The 18,808-nt window shown below is 40.1% G+C and overlaps 1 protein-coding gene across 1 annotated transcript in view; it reads left to right on the top strand.

Annotated features, from left to right (window-relative positions):
• The first annotated feature begins 785 nt into the window (after window positions 1-785).
• Window positions 786-18,808, top strand: part of gad1a (glutamate decarboxylase 1a) — a 54,122-nt gene continuing 36,099 nt past the window's right edge. The window contains exons 1-10 of the mRNA XM_078228363.1: window positions 786-1,117; window positions 1,560-1,802; window positions 5,949-6,039; window positions 8,382-8,494; window positions 9,687-9,802; window positions 9,906-9,985; window positions 10,137-10,191; window positions 10,379-10,495; window positions 10,587-10,651; window positions 11,797-11,875. Of these exons, the coding sequence (XP_078084489.1) occupies window positions 904-1,117; window positions 1,560-1,802; window positions 5,949-6,039; window positions 8,382-8,494; window positions 9,687-9,802; window positions 9,906-9,985; window positions 10,137-10,191; window positions 10,379-10,495; window positions 10,587-10,651; window positions 11,797-11,875 (1,173 nt within the window). The 5' untranslated portion in view covers window positions 786-903. The remainder of the gene's footprint in view (window positions 1,118-1,559; window positions 1,803-5,948; window positions 6,040-8,381; window positions 8,495-9,686; window positions 9,803-9,905; window positions 9,986-10,136; window positions 10,192-10,378; window positions 10,496-10,586; window positions 10,652-11,796; window positions 11,876-18,808) is intronic.

The raw sequence follows: 18,808 nt of genomic DNA, 5'->3' as shown, positions 1-18,808 counted from the left end.
ATCGGCTGGCATTCTGGCACAGAGGAAAATCATTCTACCTGCTCGTGAGGCGGACGTTTTACACAAGAAGTACATTATCACCTAGTTGATTAAATCAGGACCTTACTGGTCAAATGCACAATGGTTAACAGTCGAAGACATGCTAATTTGCAGGCGGATGGGCTACACCCGAGCGCGGGGTTGAGTAAGAGCAGCTCTCCCCTGTCTCAGTTTGGTAGATATCATTCCGTCTCAGCGAGTTCTGATTAGAACCGGGCCCAGGGGCTATAAAATGGAACAAAAATCCTGGAGCTGCTCTTTCACATGTAGCCCATGTTTGAAACAGTTCTGTGGCAATGTTAATCAATGTCAAAGAGCCAGGCTTCCTTGCTTAGTCTTTCCCCCAAAAATTTTTTTATAATGAATCGAAATGACATTTGTGGCTTTCTGAAGCAGCAATTTTAGAGAGAATGAGCTCTCAATGATGATGAAAATATGTCGATTATGTAAATATTAGTCGTGCGATGAACTGATTTGGAGATGTGGAGATTTACATTAGAGAATAGCTGACACGTTTCAGAATGCTTTCATTCATCATTACTCCTTTCACTCTGATGGATTGGAAACTTCGGCCGGAGGCTCTTTCTGACCCAAGCACTGCTTTCTTCCCGAGGCTGCTCTTGGCCGTCTAATGTGCCCCGCGTTTTATTCAGCAAGAATTTTCCAGTGCACTAAATAACGAATATTTGTTTTTGCATGGTTGGTTTTGCGCTGACGACATCGTGACCGCACCCTCCTACGGGCAAGTACTCCCTATAAATCCACTGTTGTGGGTCACAGTAGAGATTCCTAATAAGCCAAATCTTCCTACTTGACACAACATCCCCCTCGTATTACTTGCCAACGAGACAAAGGCGGCTCAAGATGTTTGGCAGCGGAAAGAAACCATTTCTGAGCAGTTTTTCTTGCAACAATGTAGGTTTTTTGCAAAGGACCAACAGCATCGAGGACAAAAGCCGGACTGTAAGTTCACTGAAGGATCGCCAGTCCTCAAAGAATCTGAACGCCAGCGAAAACAGCGAGAGGGATTCGATATTCAGGCGCACGGAGACTGATTTTTCCAATCTCTATGCCAGAGGTAATGTATGAAAACAAAACTGCCTTGGTGAAAGCTTAACTGTAAGTATAACTGCCTGCAATGATGTTTTTTTTTCAATTGTTGATGCAGCAGAGTACAATGCTAAGTGCATTCCATTAGTCCCTAGTTGTTTTTGGAATGTTACCATATTTCTAAAACAAAAGTAGCAAAACTCTTGTATTTTTATCTGGATGCTTTAAAATAGTTGTTAGTTTGTTTTTATTGATCACATTTATTCTATAATAGTGGATGGTATCACTGCATTTTACAATGTTTGTGCTTCAACAGTTGACTGAATAGAAGCTTAGTTATTGAATGAACAGTGTGGTATGTAAGCTCCCTCGATTTAGTCCGTATTTTCCCGAACTAATGAAGACCATAACGTCATGTGTTCATCGTACAGCAATAGTGATAACCTACCAATGTATTCTTTATTTTTCAGACTTGTTACCAGCCAAAAATGGAGAAGAGCAGACCACACAATTCCTTTTGGAAGTGGTCGACATTCTCCTCAATTACATCAAGAAAACTTTCGACAGGTCCACAAAAGTCCTGGACTTTCATCACCCACACCAGCTTTTGGAGGGAATAGAGGGTTTCAACCTGGAGCTGTCAGACAATCCGGAATCTCTGGAGCAAATCTTGGTGGACTGCAGGGATACGCTGAAATATGGCGTTAGGACAGGTAAAGTTTCGAGGTTAAAACCAATGATTATTTTTTTGTTTATAATTTACCTAACATCGCCATTCTGCATTAGATTACACCGTTTTTTGTTCAGCAGAAAATATTTACTTTGTTGCATAGTCTGGAATATCTTGTTTTTGGGTACGGAGGTCTATGGTTATTAGTATGGTTTGTGTGAAGGTCATTTGGAATTCTTGATGAGCCGAAGTTGCCATTGAATGGGCATTTGGTGTGCGCTTTGTCCTGTTGTGTGAAGGACGCACAGAGAACATAACCTGTCACTTGTACAAATGTGGCTGTGACGTCTATTCGATTCCAAATAATCCTGACATAGATCCGTCCTCCAAATGCAACATGTACCGCCTCCAGCTGCTGTCAGATGGATGAATGTACAACTTGTGTGAATTGGGAGCTGTTGGATTGTTTTTCTGTCTCCAATGGCTTTTAATTCGTCGCAAATCATGTTTTAAAATGGGTGGGATAGATAGAAAATAGCATGCCTGTCAGTGAGCTAAGTATGAATATAGCATGGCTAACACTGAGTTAAGTGTAAATGTAGCATGGTTAACATTGAGCTAAGTGTGAATATAGCATGGCTAACATTGAGCTACGTATGAATATAGCATGGCTAACATTGAGCTAAGTGTGAATATAGCATGGCTAATATTGAGCTAAGTGTGAATATAGCATGGCTAACATTGAGCTAAGTGTGAATATAGCATGGCTAACATTGAGCTATGTATCGTGCCCTAAAGTTTGCCATAACTCACTGCTCTCAGTTCTAAGGAGTAGGGTCACACTCGTGTATCGAGACGCGATTTATTTCTTGTTGTTGACCATGATATGACTTGTATATATCAGCAAATCAAAATATGGTCAGGTACGGAAATGAGAAAAATATACCCAAATATAATTAAAGACTTTATTTCCCGCCGACTGAATAGGCAGCATTTTAAAACCATGATTAATAGCAGAAATCACTGTAGTTCTGCCCGTAAACTACCGGAGAGCGCATGGGTAACCGCTTACAAGAGTTTCACATCAAGCATTAAACCTTCATTTGCATTTAGTATTGGCTTACCGTCGTGATGAAACCGAAAGGCGATTATTTCTCTTGGGAGAAAAATCTTTGGTTTTGCCAATGGATTAAAAGATATACTTATGGAGAAGATGTTTAATACACCCACCCGCCCTGAGAACACCGTGACCAGGGGAAAGCTAATCCTTTTCTGGCTGTATTTTAACCCCGGCGATTCTTTCTGGCTGGGTTTACTGGTTTGGGGAAGATTTGATCAGTCAGTGATCTCTGCTGACATGATTCCTTTCAGTTACATCCTCCCCATTCCGGAACTCATCATGTTGTAATTAACTCAACGCAGTCAAGCGTTTGACTGCTCCTAACTTGACAGCGATCCGTACATGACACTGCTGCACTACCTGCTCTGGAAGGTGCTGTCCAAGTGCCACAGAGATCTGTGGGATTCTCTCTGTCCAACTATATCTGTAACCAGGATGTCACGGCCCAATTTTGTTTTTAATGTTCAACTAGTTGTTTTGTAAGCACGGGGTATACAATAATTCAAACAGTTCGCTACGTTAGGCTGGCGACTGGCGTCGAAGTGCTGTCGCTAACAACAACGCGGAATTCATAGTTTGACACCGTCATGGCCACAGCAACAATACAGGACCCTAATTACCACTGCGGCTAATAACAAATATAAGCATTTGCATAAAGCTACCAGGCACAAAATGTAAACATGGACTGCCACGGTGATGTATGTTATTTTCAATCTGGTAACTGTGCTTAGGACAGAATATGACACATCCTATTATGGGCATTTTTGTGCAGGGAAAGATATATCGATTTGCATAATACATTGAGGTCAAACTGAGCTCCCTGCGCCGGCTTATTTGTTCACCATCTTTGTGTTCCTCATATTCCAACATTTGGTGCTGTCATTGGGGGACAGTGACAGAAAGGCAGGATGGCTCCGCGCCTTGTGCTGCTGTCCTGTTGCTGTTGTCCCCTGGCAGTCTCCCATTGAACCCTTTTGCATTCTTTAATCCAGCATTTCCAAACAAACAGGTGGGAAGGTGGCCCAATATATTTGCCAATCTTTACTAGGCTGCCTACTAAATAGATCACTGCCTCCGTTTGTCAATTTTATAGCACAAACCAAGTCAGTGTGTTTCAAACTGCGAGCAATTCATGTCAAAGGGGAGAGATCTTTCCCGTAAATTGTACAGTAATGTCCGGGTTACACATTACACCCAGCAATAAAATACAGCCAAGGTGACTGCTACTGTCCCTCTCAGTCCAGTATCAACCCGACTGAACCAATTCGCTCGTTACACTGTAACTTGTGCTAAAGGATCGACCCACAGATTTACATTGTTAGATGTCGAATATCTTTGCCCGCGATAGGTCACGTTTCAGTACTTTTATTTCCAAGAACCGGCCTTTTTATTATTTTGAAAATAAATACTGCCAGAAAAAATTCAAAGTGACAATTTAGTCCTGAATTGGAGGGGATTGAAATATTGACAATGCGTTCACATAGCCATTGTTCAAGTTCTTAACGCTTGTTTACATTTCTAAGATAGAATAACGGTCGCAGCAAAATATTTGATGGTAAACATAGTTGTGAATTTGCAATTCTAGCTGCCTGTGACAGTCCATTGATTGGTGTAGATAAAGCCCAATTAACTTAATATGCGTTTAAATAAAAGCCATCTTAGAAAAAAATCTAATTTTAAAACAGATTTACTTCATTATACATCGAGTCTTTGCCCGGTAAACGCCAGACTCGTGTCAGTAAAAACAAAAGGAAATAGCGATTGGGAAAATCGAGCAGTAGATTTTGCGGACACTATTTTCTTTCCGACCAAATCATTCAGTACAGAGTAATGATGACCATTCTGCCTGGACCAACATTTCGTCAGCATACTCTTATTTAAAGGTGAGATTTAACTCGAATACGTTAACACAGCTGCTTTGCGAGGGAATGGTTTGCAATGAGCATTTCCCAGCAATAGCGAGTGACTGACTTTCATTTGGCGGTTCCAGTACCTAATTACCTTGTAGAGTCTTTTGGAAATCGATGGGTAGCGGCATCTTCACCCGACCAGGATCGATCCCTCCGACCTAAATTATGAAGCTTGATGCCAGACTTGTTTGAACAGGAGTTTGCTCTAAAAGGCTGATTCCAGATGTTTACACATATTTAATGGTGTTTCATTTCCACCTCAACACGTTTAGATTCGACAAAATTCTGCTGATATACCGCAGTGACGGAAAGATTTTACATCATTCAATGTATTTTTTTCCTGAGTGCTGTTGTATCACAGCTTTCCAAAGCCTATCTTTCGTTTACCTAAAGAGAAAATGCTGGAAAATCTCAGCAGGTCTGACAGCATCTGAAAGGAGAGAAAAGAGCTGAGGTTTCGAGTCCAGATGACCCTCTATCAAAGCAGCTTTCACAAACGGTCATCTGGACCCGAAACGTCAGCTCTTTTCTCTCCTCGCAGATGCTGCCAGACCTGCTGAGATTTTCCAGCATTTTCTCTTTTGGTTTCAGATTCCAGCACCCGCAGTAATTTGCTTTCATCCCATCTTTCGTTTGCCATTTTGTAAGACAGATTAGAAAATAGGTTAATGTGCAAACCTCTTCCTAGACTAAGAGAATGACATGATGGGTCTGTCAGATTGGTAAATTAAAGCGCATCCCTTGAGTGAAGTGGGGATTCCTAAATTTATTGATTGAGTTTCAGATTTCTGCCCGGAATTTTGTGGAGCAAATTTGCAAAACTGACTTTTATTAAATCAAAATTACAGAAAGCTAGGAGAGCAAGCTGCATTTCCCACACTCACGGCGCTAGGTTTATATTCACCCCGAACGACTTTTTTAAATATAGAACACACGGTTTCCCATTCATAACTGTATATCCAGAACCAGGAATAGAGGATGATTTGCAGTCGCAGGAATAGAAGACCATTCACTGCAGGTGAAAAACTAAACGTCTGGAATGTTACCAGAAACAATCAGTTCCGGGCAAGAATCTAAATCCAACAGAACATGGACTGAAACCCTTTAACTGATTAGGTTTCATTCTGCACCTCTGATGTTTCTTTTTAAATTCCCGCAGGGCACCCTCGGTTCTTCAACCAGCTCTCGTCTGGCCTTGACATTATCGGCTTGGCTGGAGAATGGCTCACGTCAACGGCCAACACTAACATGTAAGTCCGGCCATGCAATTCATTCCACCCGGTCTGAGTGTCACAACAGCAAATGCACCAACCAGTTCCCGTGTCTCCGGGAAGAATTCTACACTTCATCACAATGAGTGTATCAGAGAAAGCGACTTGCAGCCCTGCTCAAGATGCCTCCAGAACAATTTTACTGCCGACCTGATTATCGGTCATACATTTGAATTCAAAATAAAATTTAAAAATTATTGCGAATTGGAAAGTTACTCCCTCCCCCCGTCTCCTTTATTAGGTTTTAGGAGAGAGATGGCGAGGCATTTTCATGGCTTGAATCCCGAACAGTTTTCCTGATCCCATGTCGGTTTACTTGCTTTGCACAGCAGAGCGCGTTCTCCGGCACATTGCTGTGTGTACAAGGGCAGATTAGGGTAAAAGGAAACATAACATGAAAAGTAGTGAGCTGCTTTGTGCTTGAGGGTCAATGGGGATGCGTAAAATGTGTGCTGTACGATATGTTCGGTGCAAAGTATTGCCAAGGGTCTGCTTGGATTGATGTTATCTGATGTCACATGTGAACGTGTCTCAAATTGAACCAGGCGGATCTAAAATGGCCTGTGGAGGTCACTCATGGGGATCTTAGTCAGAAATGACACATCCCTCAGAGCAAAGGCCAGCATCACATTACCGTAATGTGGAATAAAACGGAAGGTTGTCGAAAATGCAAACCTCAGCCACGCTTCAAGACAAACCACAATATTAGGACAGGTGGACATGGGTTCAATCTGAAGAAGAATATGTTCAGTTCCAACGTCTGGAGGTTCTTAGAACTAAGAGTGATTCAGAGTGTGGCAAAGAAGATTAATAAAACTGTGCTTAATAACCAGTATCCATCAGCATTAGCCCAGTGGTGTATTACAGTCATTTGAGTCTGATCCTCGGTGGCATTGGAGTTCTGGATGTGTAAGTTTTGATTTGTCCACAAGTCTCTCAATATACCACTGAAACTTCTGAAAGTTCTCAGGAGGTCCAACAGTCCTCTTGTGACTGTGAAAATGCAGCTTTTCATTGGGCCCCTGCATTTCCTCGCTGCTGCCTTTGTTTACCCCAAACATTGCAACCTCAGTGCCCCGTTTCAAAGCACGCATCCCGTGCATTTTCAAAACTGTCCTCCTCTCCTGCATACCTCTGTTCTGACTTCATCCCTCTTGTCAGTAAGGCCTTTATCCACACTTCCCTTACCTCTTGAGTTGACTTCCCCAATGTCCTCTTCATTGGCCTCCTAAGCTACATTTTACTCACACTGACTCACAAAAATATTCCACATTCCACATTTTATCTCCCAGTGATTTCACTTTTTCCTTTATTAATCTCCGTCAGGGCCTTGCCCTAACGCACTGAAATGAGCATCCTCATAGTTATTTCTAAGTTCTGGTATGATTATCTCCCCACTCCCCCCACCTCTGCAATCTCATCCAAATCAGTGTTTGTTCCCTTCGACCTTTTTACTGTGACTTATGCATCCCATCCTCCAATACTTCTACAATCTTCAATCACTGGTTCTAACTGAATCTGGAACCCACATTTCTGACCATGCATTTGGTTTCCTCTCTTATTTATTCAATTCTTGGCATCTGCTCTTTCTCTATGAAGCAAATTAGGAGGGTTTATTACGTTAATGGTGCTATATAAATGCAATTTGTTATTCTCTAGATACTGTTGGCTCATTTTACTCTACATTAAGCCACCCAGTGATCCTTTCTTTCAAATAATTAGGCTAAAATGTGATCTGATTGAGGAGACAATGTATAGACTGCATTTTCCATTCACATCTACAGTGGATATACTTAAAGGCTGACTGCTTTTCACTCTTAGTCTATTTGGTAATCATCATTTATAATTACATTTGACATTTATTGACTGCTATGGATTACAGAAACAAAACTGCCCTTGGGGGATCATCACCTGGATAATTTTACATGAATGATTGCTTTTGGATTTTTGCAATCCAGTTCAATATTCTTAATTATCTCTGCTGGCTGCTTGTCTATATTTATTTTGTTCAGTGGGACTGTCTGCGAGTTCACATAACGGGCATTCCAGGTTATTTACAATGACATGTTTACAAGTGATCTATCATGGCGTTGAACCTTTTCTAAAATAAAATTAATTGAATTGTGCTGGGTGAATGGCAGATATGCCTATATTTTACAGTTAGGGGAAAGTATTGCCTTGCCTTTTAAATATCTTCAGCTGCGAATAATTTTGATCTATTGGTCATAAATGAATGACATACAATCTTTCATCAAAAGCATTATGATTAAAGATGAGACGGTGGCTCAGAAGACTAGTTACAAGTAATACTTGTCCTACAGGTTTACATATGAAATAGCCCCAGTGTTTGTCCTCATGGAACAAATCACACTGAAGAAAATGCGAGAAATAATTGGTTGGCCCAGTGGGGACGGTGACGGAATCTTTTCACCTGGTAGGTAATATGATCAATTTATTTTGGTAAGACTCTCAATCTGTAACAGTGTAGCCATGGAAAATGGATTTTGCTGTCAAGCCAGCGAAAGCAAATACCCAATTTTAGCTATAGCAAAAAATCCAACTTGACAATTATTTTTCATCACACTAGTGAGATGCTGTTACCCTATTTTCAATGTATTGGCCTTCATGTAATTCAATACAGATATTTAATTGAGCAAAGACACTTGGAAATCTTAGGCTAAGAATAAACGTGTACTCTAAGTTTAAGAACCTAAGCAACATTCTAGATCAAAGATTGGGATCCCACACTTTCACTGAACTGGGACATCACTCATTTTAAAAATTGCCCCTGCTATATAAGACTAATAAATATGATTTAGGTTTTCAATGTTGAATGAAAGAAGCTCAGTTTAAGGCAATATTTGTTCTTTTGAGGAAATTTGAATGTTGTTTTTTTTTAATGTCATCACTGGGATATGTTCAACTATCAGCACCAAGTACTGTGGCGATGGCGGTTTATTGGGATTCCTGGACACCCTCAAAAATCTTAGAATCTCTACAGTGCAGAAGCAGGCCATTCAGCCCATCAAGCCTGCACCGACAAACAATCCCTCCCAGTCTCTATCCCCGCAACTCCATGTAGTTACCTTGCTAGTCCCCTTGACACTGGCCCATCAACCTAATCCGCACATCTTTGGACTGTGGGAGGAAACCCACGCAGACATAGGAAGAACATGCAAATTGCACACAGTCACCCAAGGCTGGAATTGAACCCGGGTCCCTGGCGTTGTGAGGCAGCAGTGCTAACCACTGTGCCAGCCCAATCATAGCCAAATGAGTTTTAAAAACATGGGGAATGATCTTACAGTCACGTTTCATGCCTATTTTCCTTGTTGAAATCACGCTCACCATTAATTAAAACGGACTCTTGTTCTGTAACCCTTTCAAACAGACAAGTGCAGAAATCATTGCATTCCGTTGTGAGGATAGGACAATGCTGAATGCAGGACATACGAAGTGCTCTATTGAAAAGCGACTATATAAACAGGATCACATTTCAAACTAGCTCATTACTATATACCCTAAATTCAGGAACATTTAAATATCATCAAAACTATTGAGAAACATAATTAGGAAATGTTTGGAAAGGTCATTTTAAAATGCTCCCACTTGATTTGTTTCTTTAGGAGGGGCTATATCAAATATGTACAGCATAATGGCTGCTCGCTACAAGTATTTCCCAGATGTTAAAGTCAAAGGCATGACTGCAGCTCCTAAACTGATCCTTTTCACCTCAGAGAACGTAAGTTGTGTGCTCCTTCAAATTTATTCTTGTATTGTTTCTTTCATTATGCTTGTGCATGTTTTTGAAAATAAGTGATTTGGAATATATTTGTTCATTGCAGAGCCATTATTCAATAAAGAAAGCCGGGGCTGCACTTGGATTTGGAACAGACAATGTGATTTTATTAAAATGTGATGAAAGGTAAAAACAGTACATTGCCATTGAGCTGGCGTGAAACATACATATGTTGAGAACGCTACTTGATTGGAAAATTATAATGTTATTTTCTGCTGACTTTCCAGCCAGGGGAATTGTGGTTTTTAACATATTTTGTTTCTTAAAATGTTTACAGAGGGAAAATAATGCCATCTGATTTAGAAGCAAAAATTATTGAAGCTAAACAAAAGGTATGTGCCGATGTTTAATTCCAATTATCTATTCCCCTTTCCTCACTTTTATAAGAGAATGTGTTTTGTTGTTGTTAACTCCCGCTTCTATTTTCCAACTTTTCATTACAGGAGCTAAGACATGCATTTCAACATTTTGTTCAATTGGGACGTTAGAAAAATAAAATAAACTTGTTTATTTTTACAGGGATATATTCCAATTTACGTTAATGCAACTGCAGGAAATACTGTGTATGGTGCATTTGATCCCATTGAAGAAATTGCAGATATCTGTGCAAAGTATAATCTCTGGCTCCATGTTGACGTAAGTCTTATTTAAAATTTTTAACTTTAAAATGACCATATTTGTACATCTGCAAAACGGTTCCAGTTATCCTATTTTCACTTATTTGTAGGCTGCATGGGGAGGTGGACTTCTGATGTCCAGAAAGCATCGCCATAAACTGAATGGCATTGAAAGGTAATTTCTGAGAATGTATACTGGTTAATCGATGGTGGCATCAATGGCTGCTAACTCCGAATGGACGTGTTCATTGAGTTTCCATCAAAATCTCCCATCTCCATCTGCCCAACCTAATAAAATAGCCTTTTAACCTATCTCCCATAGTTGTATAACAATTAAATAAATGTTCGCAGAAGATGAAAAGTTTAAAATTTTCCTTAATTCCCTATCAATGTTTTCCTGGCTTGTTTGCAGTGATGTCCAAGAGAGTAATCTTTAATTCCTAGAGACTCCAGGATAAGCATGGAGAATTGGTAAGGCTAGTGGCAGTGCAGCTGGACAATATGAAAAATAAAAGATGACATGATGGCATGGTGGTTAGCACTGCTGCCTCACAGCGCCAGGGACCTGGGTTCGATTCTGGCCTTGGGTCACTGTCTGTGTGAGTTTGCATGTTCAGCCCATGTTTGCGTGCATTTCCTCTGGGTGCTCCGGTTTCCTCTCACAGTTCAATGATGTGCAGGTTAGGTGGATTGGCCATGCTAAATTGCCCCTTAGTGTCCCAAGATGTGTAGGTTAGGCAGATTAGTGGGGTAAATATGTGAGGTTATGGGGATCGGGCAGTGGGTGGGCCCAGGTAAGGTGTTTTGTCAGAGAATCAGTACAGACTAGATGGGCTGAATGGCCTCCTTCTGCACTGTAGGTATCTTATGATTCTCTCATGCTCTAAATCTTTCAATCTCCTTTTTTTTTCCCTTCTCTGTGTTTTTCTCTGTGCTTATCATTTCTGTATCCACTTTAAATAAATCAATGAATTACTGGCCTGGAAATAGTGGTTGAATTGCCTCATGGTGTGTCTAAATTTTCTATAATTCTAGGAGCTACAACCTATTGGATAAAAATCAACTAATTGGTTCTTCTGATAAGTTCATAGGATGCTGATAATTATTTTGGTTATGCTTCATTTCAAAATTTAAAATATGTTTTGATCACACATTTCACATATTTCCAACGTGGCTGTTTTCGGATTGGGTTGTACTGTATGATTGATCTCAACTAAGCATGTGACCATTAATACAATCAAACAAATAACAAATAATACTCAAACATTTTTAACATACCTTAAATGTATGTGATGTTATTACAGACTGATTTTTTTCCAGAGCCAACTCAGTCACTTGGAATCCGCACAAGATGATGGGAGTTTTGTTGCAGTGTTCAGCTATTCTTGTCCGAGAAAAGGTATTTATTTGAATTAAAATACATAAACTAGCTTCTCCGGTTACAGTTGCCACAACACAGTAAGGATAATTTAGTTTTATTACAGCACAATTCTATACATGTATTCAGTTCTAAAACAAACAGAATTAACTATTCTGGCAAATGGTTATGAATTGCAATAGTTCTGCCATTTTCATTTTGCTAAAACTTTCTTTAAGAGACCCTTTGTTCATTCCAAATGTAACACGATTTTGCACGTTGTAAAGGGGGATGTGTACAATGAATCATATATCATAGAATTCATTTTGTTTCTCTGCCTGTTCAAAACTGCTGGCGAGAGCCCTGAAAGGAAAACTTTTTGCACAACATTTTAGAGTTCAGATCGTTTGGCCTGAAGGGGGAGCACTGCCTTAGTTTGCATGGAGCTTTGCACTACAGAGAAAATTCTCCATGGGGTTTACTGATTAACCTTTCACTAATGGGCATGGGTGTTAGCTGGTAACCTATCTGAGTGCAAGAATCACAAATTTCACTCCAGCAAGTCTTTGTCCTCAGATTTACCCACCAATTTTCAGGGTTTTAAGTTGAGTTTTATCTCTGAGCTCACAATCTTCAGCCAAGTATTCAGCAAGCTTTACATATTTACCTGAATTAATAATTAGTAGACTGGATCATGCAGTTGGTCAGCATAGTTTTGCTTTGGAATTCGAATCTGTATTCAGACCAGACTGATGGAGGTTTCTTTGTGGGCTAATGCTATCCTCAGGGAAGTGAGTTTGAGAACAGATTCACAGCACAAAACACCAAGAACACAATTATAATTTCAAATATCCTGAGGATGTGATTTTGATGTTGGGATACAGCAAGTTTTACCTTTCAACAGACACATACCAGTTGATGTTTGTTGCACTCATTGGATGGTGAATATTCTGTTTCCAGGCAAGGGCATAATTCACCTGTTGATCACTGGATAAAATCTAACAATGATGTTAGTATGTTCTTGTCTGGTTGCCATTTTTTTAAAATATTTGTCTATTCATAGAATTCTCAGTATTCAGTGCCATAGCGCTTGTGATGACTATCTCTGCACAGAAAACAATTCAACCCCAGCCAATTAGGAAAAATACTAAGCAAGGCTGTTACTTCAATTTCTTTTTACTCCTGACTATTCTATGCCTCTCATCTTCGTTTGTTTCTGACCTCTCTTAATCAGTCAAATGCATTGTGTGTTTTTGATTCTGTCTTCAGTGGCAGCCAAGTTTCAATTCAGATTCAGTTTGTGGCTTATACAATGTGCTTTCATCATGGTTCAAACTCCAAAACATAAAGGATTTCCTTTTGCCCACATGCTTAGATTCAGGATCAAATTGTGAGGTGGATTTGTATAATTAAAGTAAATCAGTTGAAGATACATAGAGATGCAGCTGATGTTGATAACTGTTGAAAAGCAACCAGGAGAGAGATGGCTCCATGGTAAGCAAATCTTATTGTTTATGCCTTTTACACAGTAACTTGGAATTAGCAGTTGGTGATGAGTGAGCTTGGTATGTAGTATTAGATAGGAACATACAGAATAACAAAATCTGGCCCCTGGAAGTTGTTCTACTAGAGTCATTTCACCATTCTAAAGATGGGTAACTCATGAAGGAACTGTGAAGTTTGAGATGATGACTGATGAATGGCATTATATGGAGCTCAGAAATGTGGATGTATATTTGGGTGGCTTCATGATAGGATGCAGGGAAATGCACCCCAGACCAAGGGAAGCACAATTTGATGGAAAATGGTGTATAGCCAAGACAATGATGGAAAGGTTGGGCAGGTATTTACGTTCCCCCCCCCCCCTAAAGTAAAGTGGGTATTCTTGCTGCCCCCTACCACTCTCTCTGACCTGTCTGAAAATTTACAAGGGGCAGAGGAGGCATTGTGCAGCCCTTCAGCTCTTGGTCCTATTGAGGCCCTTAATTGGTCAATTAATGAGCACTTGAGGGCATCACTCTGTCACTGCCAGTATTTTGTCCTCAGTAGGGAGAGGCCCAGGCCACACAGGATCCCAGTAGCTTTAGTTGGTGTCAGAAAAGGCAAGGGACCTTCTTTGCGGTCTTTGTGGGACCTTAAGCTCACCTCCCTTTAACCCTCCCCTTTGACCCTCTCCAGCCCCCCACAACCCCCATCCTCCCTCCCATCACCCAACCTATGGCCTGCAGTTCATGATGAATTATATTGCTCACAGCACTAGTTGAGTTGAGCTATCAGCTCTGATTGTTTTCTTATCAAGAGTTCCTACCAGGATTTGACAGTTACCTCATGACATACCTTGAGATGGGAGATTGCAATTCAGTCGATCTGCTGTGCAGAGATTTAGTAATCCAGCATCAAAGCCTATAGTGCCACAATGTGCTCGGCATCTTTTGGGATTTCTGCACTGAATAATTTCTTGGATACATAGTCATTGACAGTTAGTCTACCTTCCATCTCCTCTTATTGGTTGTGTAACCTTTTCTCCTTAATGCTTAGGAAAGCAAAATCCATATATCATAACAATGAACCTTTCCCTGGTGCAGCAAGGATACTGAAATGTATCATGCATCAGAATATGATTGTCTCCCCTATGAAAGGTGACTGAAAATATACCAATTGGACCAAGAACCTGACACTTAAACCAGCAAGACGGCTTTATTTAAGTAAAAGAAATAAATGAACCGCTAACAGACTAAGAGGGAAAATTACACACTTTGCTTTTCTCCTTGTTACATAAAATAATAAAGAATAATTTCCCTTTTTTTCCAAATGTAATCCATAAAAACAGTAGTTCACTGCATGTAGCAAAGTTTCAATCTGACCTACTTTGCTTGCTGAACTGGCACAGACTTAGAACACACAGCTCTCCCGCTGCTACCTTTCAGTGCCTTCCTTAAACATTTGTCAAAAAGCAATTACACAGAGTATGGTAGCTAGGATTCAATGTAGACACTTGGTTCACTTGGTTCACTTGGTTTAATTGCTAGGATGGGAGATCCAGGAGAGTAATTCTCTTTAGACAGTGCTTCTGCCTAATGATTATGGCAGAATATACTAAAAATCTGTGCAGAATGCTTGAAGTTACCAATTTCCATTCTACACAGAAAACCAAGTCACCAGTTTTAATGATCCAGAATGTCTCTGTACTCAATAGGTATCCACAGAAGAATGCACCAGATGACTACTGCATGCTCCATAGTTTTAGTCAGGGGCCATCAATAAGAACTTACTGAATAATTGCATTTGTACTATAGATTCAGGGAGCACCAGACTGAGATGTCTAGTCTAATAAATTCTCAATTTGTTGTCTTCTTGCTTTTTGTTTCAAATATAAGAAAGAAATTTGTTTTATAATTAATTGAAAGTGACTAATTGATCAAAATCTCACCACATTTTTGTTTTAGATTTTTCCTTTTGTAGTTTAAGTATCTGTTCAGAAAGATTTGGATTTACACATATTGAGAGAAAGGTTATCTTCAATGAAATGTGTGAGGTGCTGTGAAAACCCATTAGCAGTTTAATTTGTGTTGTTGTGTATTTCTGTCTTTGCCAGACCTTACACATGATTTTCTTCTGGCCAAAGGTGTCAGGCTTGTATTTTCTTCTGCTCTTTTGCAAGTACATTCTGCATTGGAGACAATCATTTAAAATGGTGGGGGAACTGCTTGGGGGGAAAAAAAATCCACTAGGTTGCTTTCAAATCTTACAATTATTTGCCTTGACTTTAAAATATGAAACAACAGGCCAGATTTTGCTCTCGCTGATGAACAAATGGCACCGGCTGTTCATTACACTGACATTTGTTCACAGATTTTCTATGGGGTTTTTCACTGATACTAACTGTGAATTCGAGAACCAAAATGGCAGAACACCCTCTGCAGTAAGTCACGGAGCTGTGTGCCAGGACAAGCAACTGTGTACCTCCTTAACAATCAGACTGAAGAATCGTTAATGAGTAGCATAGAGTTTGAACCAGGAAGTGTCAGTTAGAATACTTAACTCACTGTCAAATCAGGTATTGAATTTGAAATGAAGAGAAGCAAAGGAAAATTGGATTAAGGGAAAGAGATAGAAGATACAGAAAGAAAAAGTAAATCTCTAGTACTCCAGTTTTTAAAATTTTTACATCTCCAATAACAAATAAACTCTGAAGGAATGAGAGCCCACAAATAAAAAAATAATTACTATTAGTTCCAAAGAGGTTGTTTGACTAAAACTTACCACACATTAAAAATTTACATTCACAGGACTGAATAGCTGTAACTTTTTCTGGCACGTTTAATGGGCATGCATGACATAATGACCGCATGCTGTTCCATGTGTTTTAGTGCCGAGATACCGGTACAGTGCAGTTTCTGGAGAATGGGCAACCCAGATAACAACTGATGTTTGTGTTTAACTGCCCAGAAGTTCAAATTCAATTTCCATATGAATAATGCTGAGCACTGCTGACCCCAGCGTCAGATTTTCCAAAAGGTGAAGCTGGTTCAGCATTTGTTTACTGTGGAGCAAACCTGACCACATGACTATGACCTGACCAACTCCAAGTTCAGCACAACTTACACAAGGGCCTCATTTGATTTATCGTTCCATATGTGCACTGACAACATACTGAGCTCTACCTTACAACCATCTATATCGACTCCTCTACTGTCTTTGATTTGTCAAGCTGCTTCCCTGACATCCAGAGTGGGATGAGCAGAAATTTCCTCCATTTAAATATTTGGAAGACCATTGTCTTTGCTCCCCACCTCAATTTTTGTTCCCAATACCATCATTCTATCAGACTGAACCAGACTGATTGCAAACTTGGCATCCTACCGGGCAATGTGCCAAGCCTCCCATTTGCTCTCCATTATCAAGACTGCCTACTTCTACTTTGGGCTATCACCAGCCCTATCCCTGCCTCAGCTTATCTGCTACTGAAACAGTTGTTCGTGGCTTTCCTATCTCGAGTGTTAACTATTTTGATTTGTGTCAGCATTGGATCAGTTGATAAGGTTTGTCCATCTGAATCAGAAGGTTATGGTTCAAGTTGCACTCCATGACTTAAGCACTCAAAATCTTGGCCAATGTTTATTTTTCAATGAACGTCCAACATAAAAGAACAATTTCACTTTTCTGTTTGTGGGAACTTGCTGTGTATAAATTGCCTGCCAAATCTTTTACATTACAACAGTGACTACACTTCAGAAATTGACTATGAAGTGTTTTGGGACTTCCTGGGGTTGTGCAAGGCCATATATAAAATCTTATAAATTTTTATTTCAATACTGCCTGGCTGATCTCCCACCTTGCACGCTCCATAAACTTGAGGCCATCCAAAATTCTTCTGCTATTCATGTGCTAACTCACACCAAGTCCCATTCACTCACGAAATCTACAATTATTGACCTACATTGGCTCCTGATCTGGCAATGTACCAATTTTCAAATTCCATTCCTTATTTTCAAATCTCTCCATAGCCTCATTACTCCCTATCTCTCTAACTTGGCGTAGCCCGCCAATGCCCCAAGATCTTAATTGCTCAATCATTCATGACTGCCTTCGCCCTTTTCTCTGAAATTTACTCCCTAATCTCCCCCCTTTTCGACCTCTCTCTCCTCCTTTAAGCCGCTCCTTGCAACCTAATTTTTTAGCCAAGCTTTTGGTCACCTTTCCCACTATTTGATTTGATTTGATTTATTATTGTCATATGTATTGGGATACAGTGAAAAGTATTGTTTCTTGAGCACTATACAGACAAAGCATACCGTTCATAGAGAATGAAAGGAGAGGGTGCAGAAAGTAATGCAGTCATAGTTAGGGTGTAGAGAAAGATCAGCTTAATGTGAGGTAGGTCCATTCAAAAGTCTGATGGCAACAGGGAAGAAGCTGTTCTTGAGCAGGTTGGTACGTGTCCTCAGACTTTTGTATATTTTTCCCAACGGAAGGAGGTGGATAAGAGTGCATCTAGGGTGTGTGGGGTCCTTAATTATGCTGGCTGCTTTTCTGAGGCAGCGGGATGTGTAGACAGTGTCAATTGGTGAGGCTGGTTTGAGTGATGGACTGGGCTTTGTTAACGACCCTTTGTAGTTCTTTGCGGTCTTGGACAGAACAGGAGCCATACCAAACTGTTATACAACCAGAAAGAATGCTTCCTATGGTGCATCTGTAAAGGTTGGTGAGAGTTGTAGTGGACATATCAAGTTTCCTTAATCTTCTTAATCTTTCCTTAATCTTGTTGGGCTTTCTTAACTATAGTGTCGGCATTGGGGAACCAGGACAAGTTGTTAGTGATCTGGACATCTAAAAACTTGAAGCTCTCAACCATTTCTATTTTGTCCCCATTGATGTAGGCAGGGGCATGTTCTCCACTATGCTTCCTGAAGTCGATGAATATCTCATTTGTTTTGTTGACATTGAGGGAGAGATTATTGTCGTCACATCAGTTCAGTAGATTTTCTATCTCTTTCCTGTACTCCATCTCGTCATTGTTTGAGATCCAATACGTCCTTATGTGGCTTGATGTCAAAACTCATGAAGCACCTTGGGATGTTTTCCTACTTTAGAGGGCCATATAAATGGAAATATTTGCTGTAGATCTTCATAACTACCCACACTGTTTATTTATTTCTTCTTTGCCCCTTCCCACAACATAAATTATCTTTGAAGCATAAGATCATAAGGCATAGGAGCAGAGGTGGGCCATTTGGCCCATCGAGTCTGCTATGCCTTTCAGTGAGATCATGTCTGATCTGATGTGGTAATCCTCAACTCCACTTTCCCGCCTTTTCTCTATAACCCTTGATTCCTTTAATGATTAATGAAGCAGTAAGAATGCTGCAGCTTCACATTATGGGTAAGCTTTCATAAACAGAACACTATTCTCTTGCCTTTCCCCTCCCAAGGGAAAGAAAAGTGCTTGGCTGGAGTAGTATTTTATTTCATTAT

Source organism: Mustelus asterias, chromosome 14, assembly GCF_964213995.1.
Source record: "Mustelus asterias chromosome 14, sMusAst1.hap1.1, whole genome shotgun sequence".
NCBI lineage: Eukaryota > Metazoa > Chordata > Chondrichthyes > Carcharhiniformes > Triakidae > Mustelus > Mustelus asterias.
Note: the sequence above shows the minus strand (reverse complement) of the source record. Positions and strands in the feature narration are given on the sequence as shown.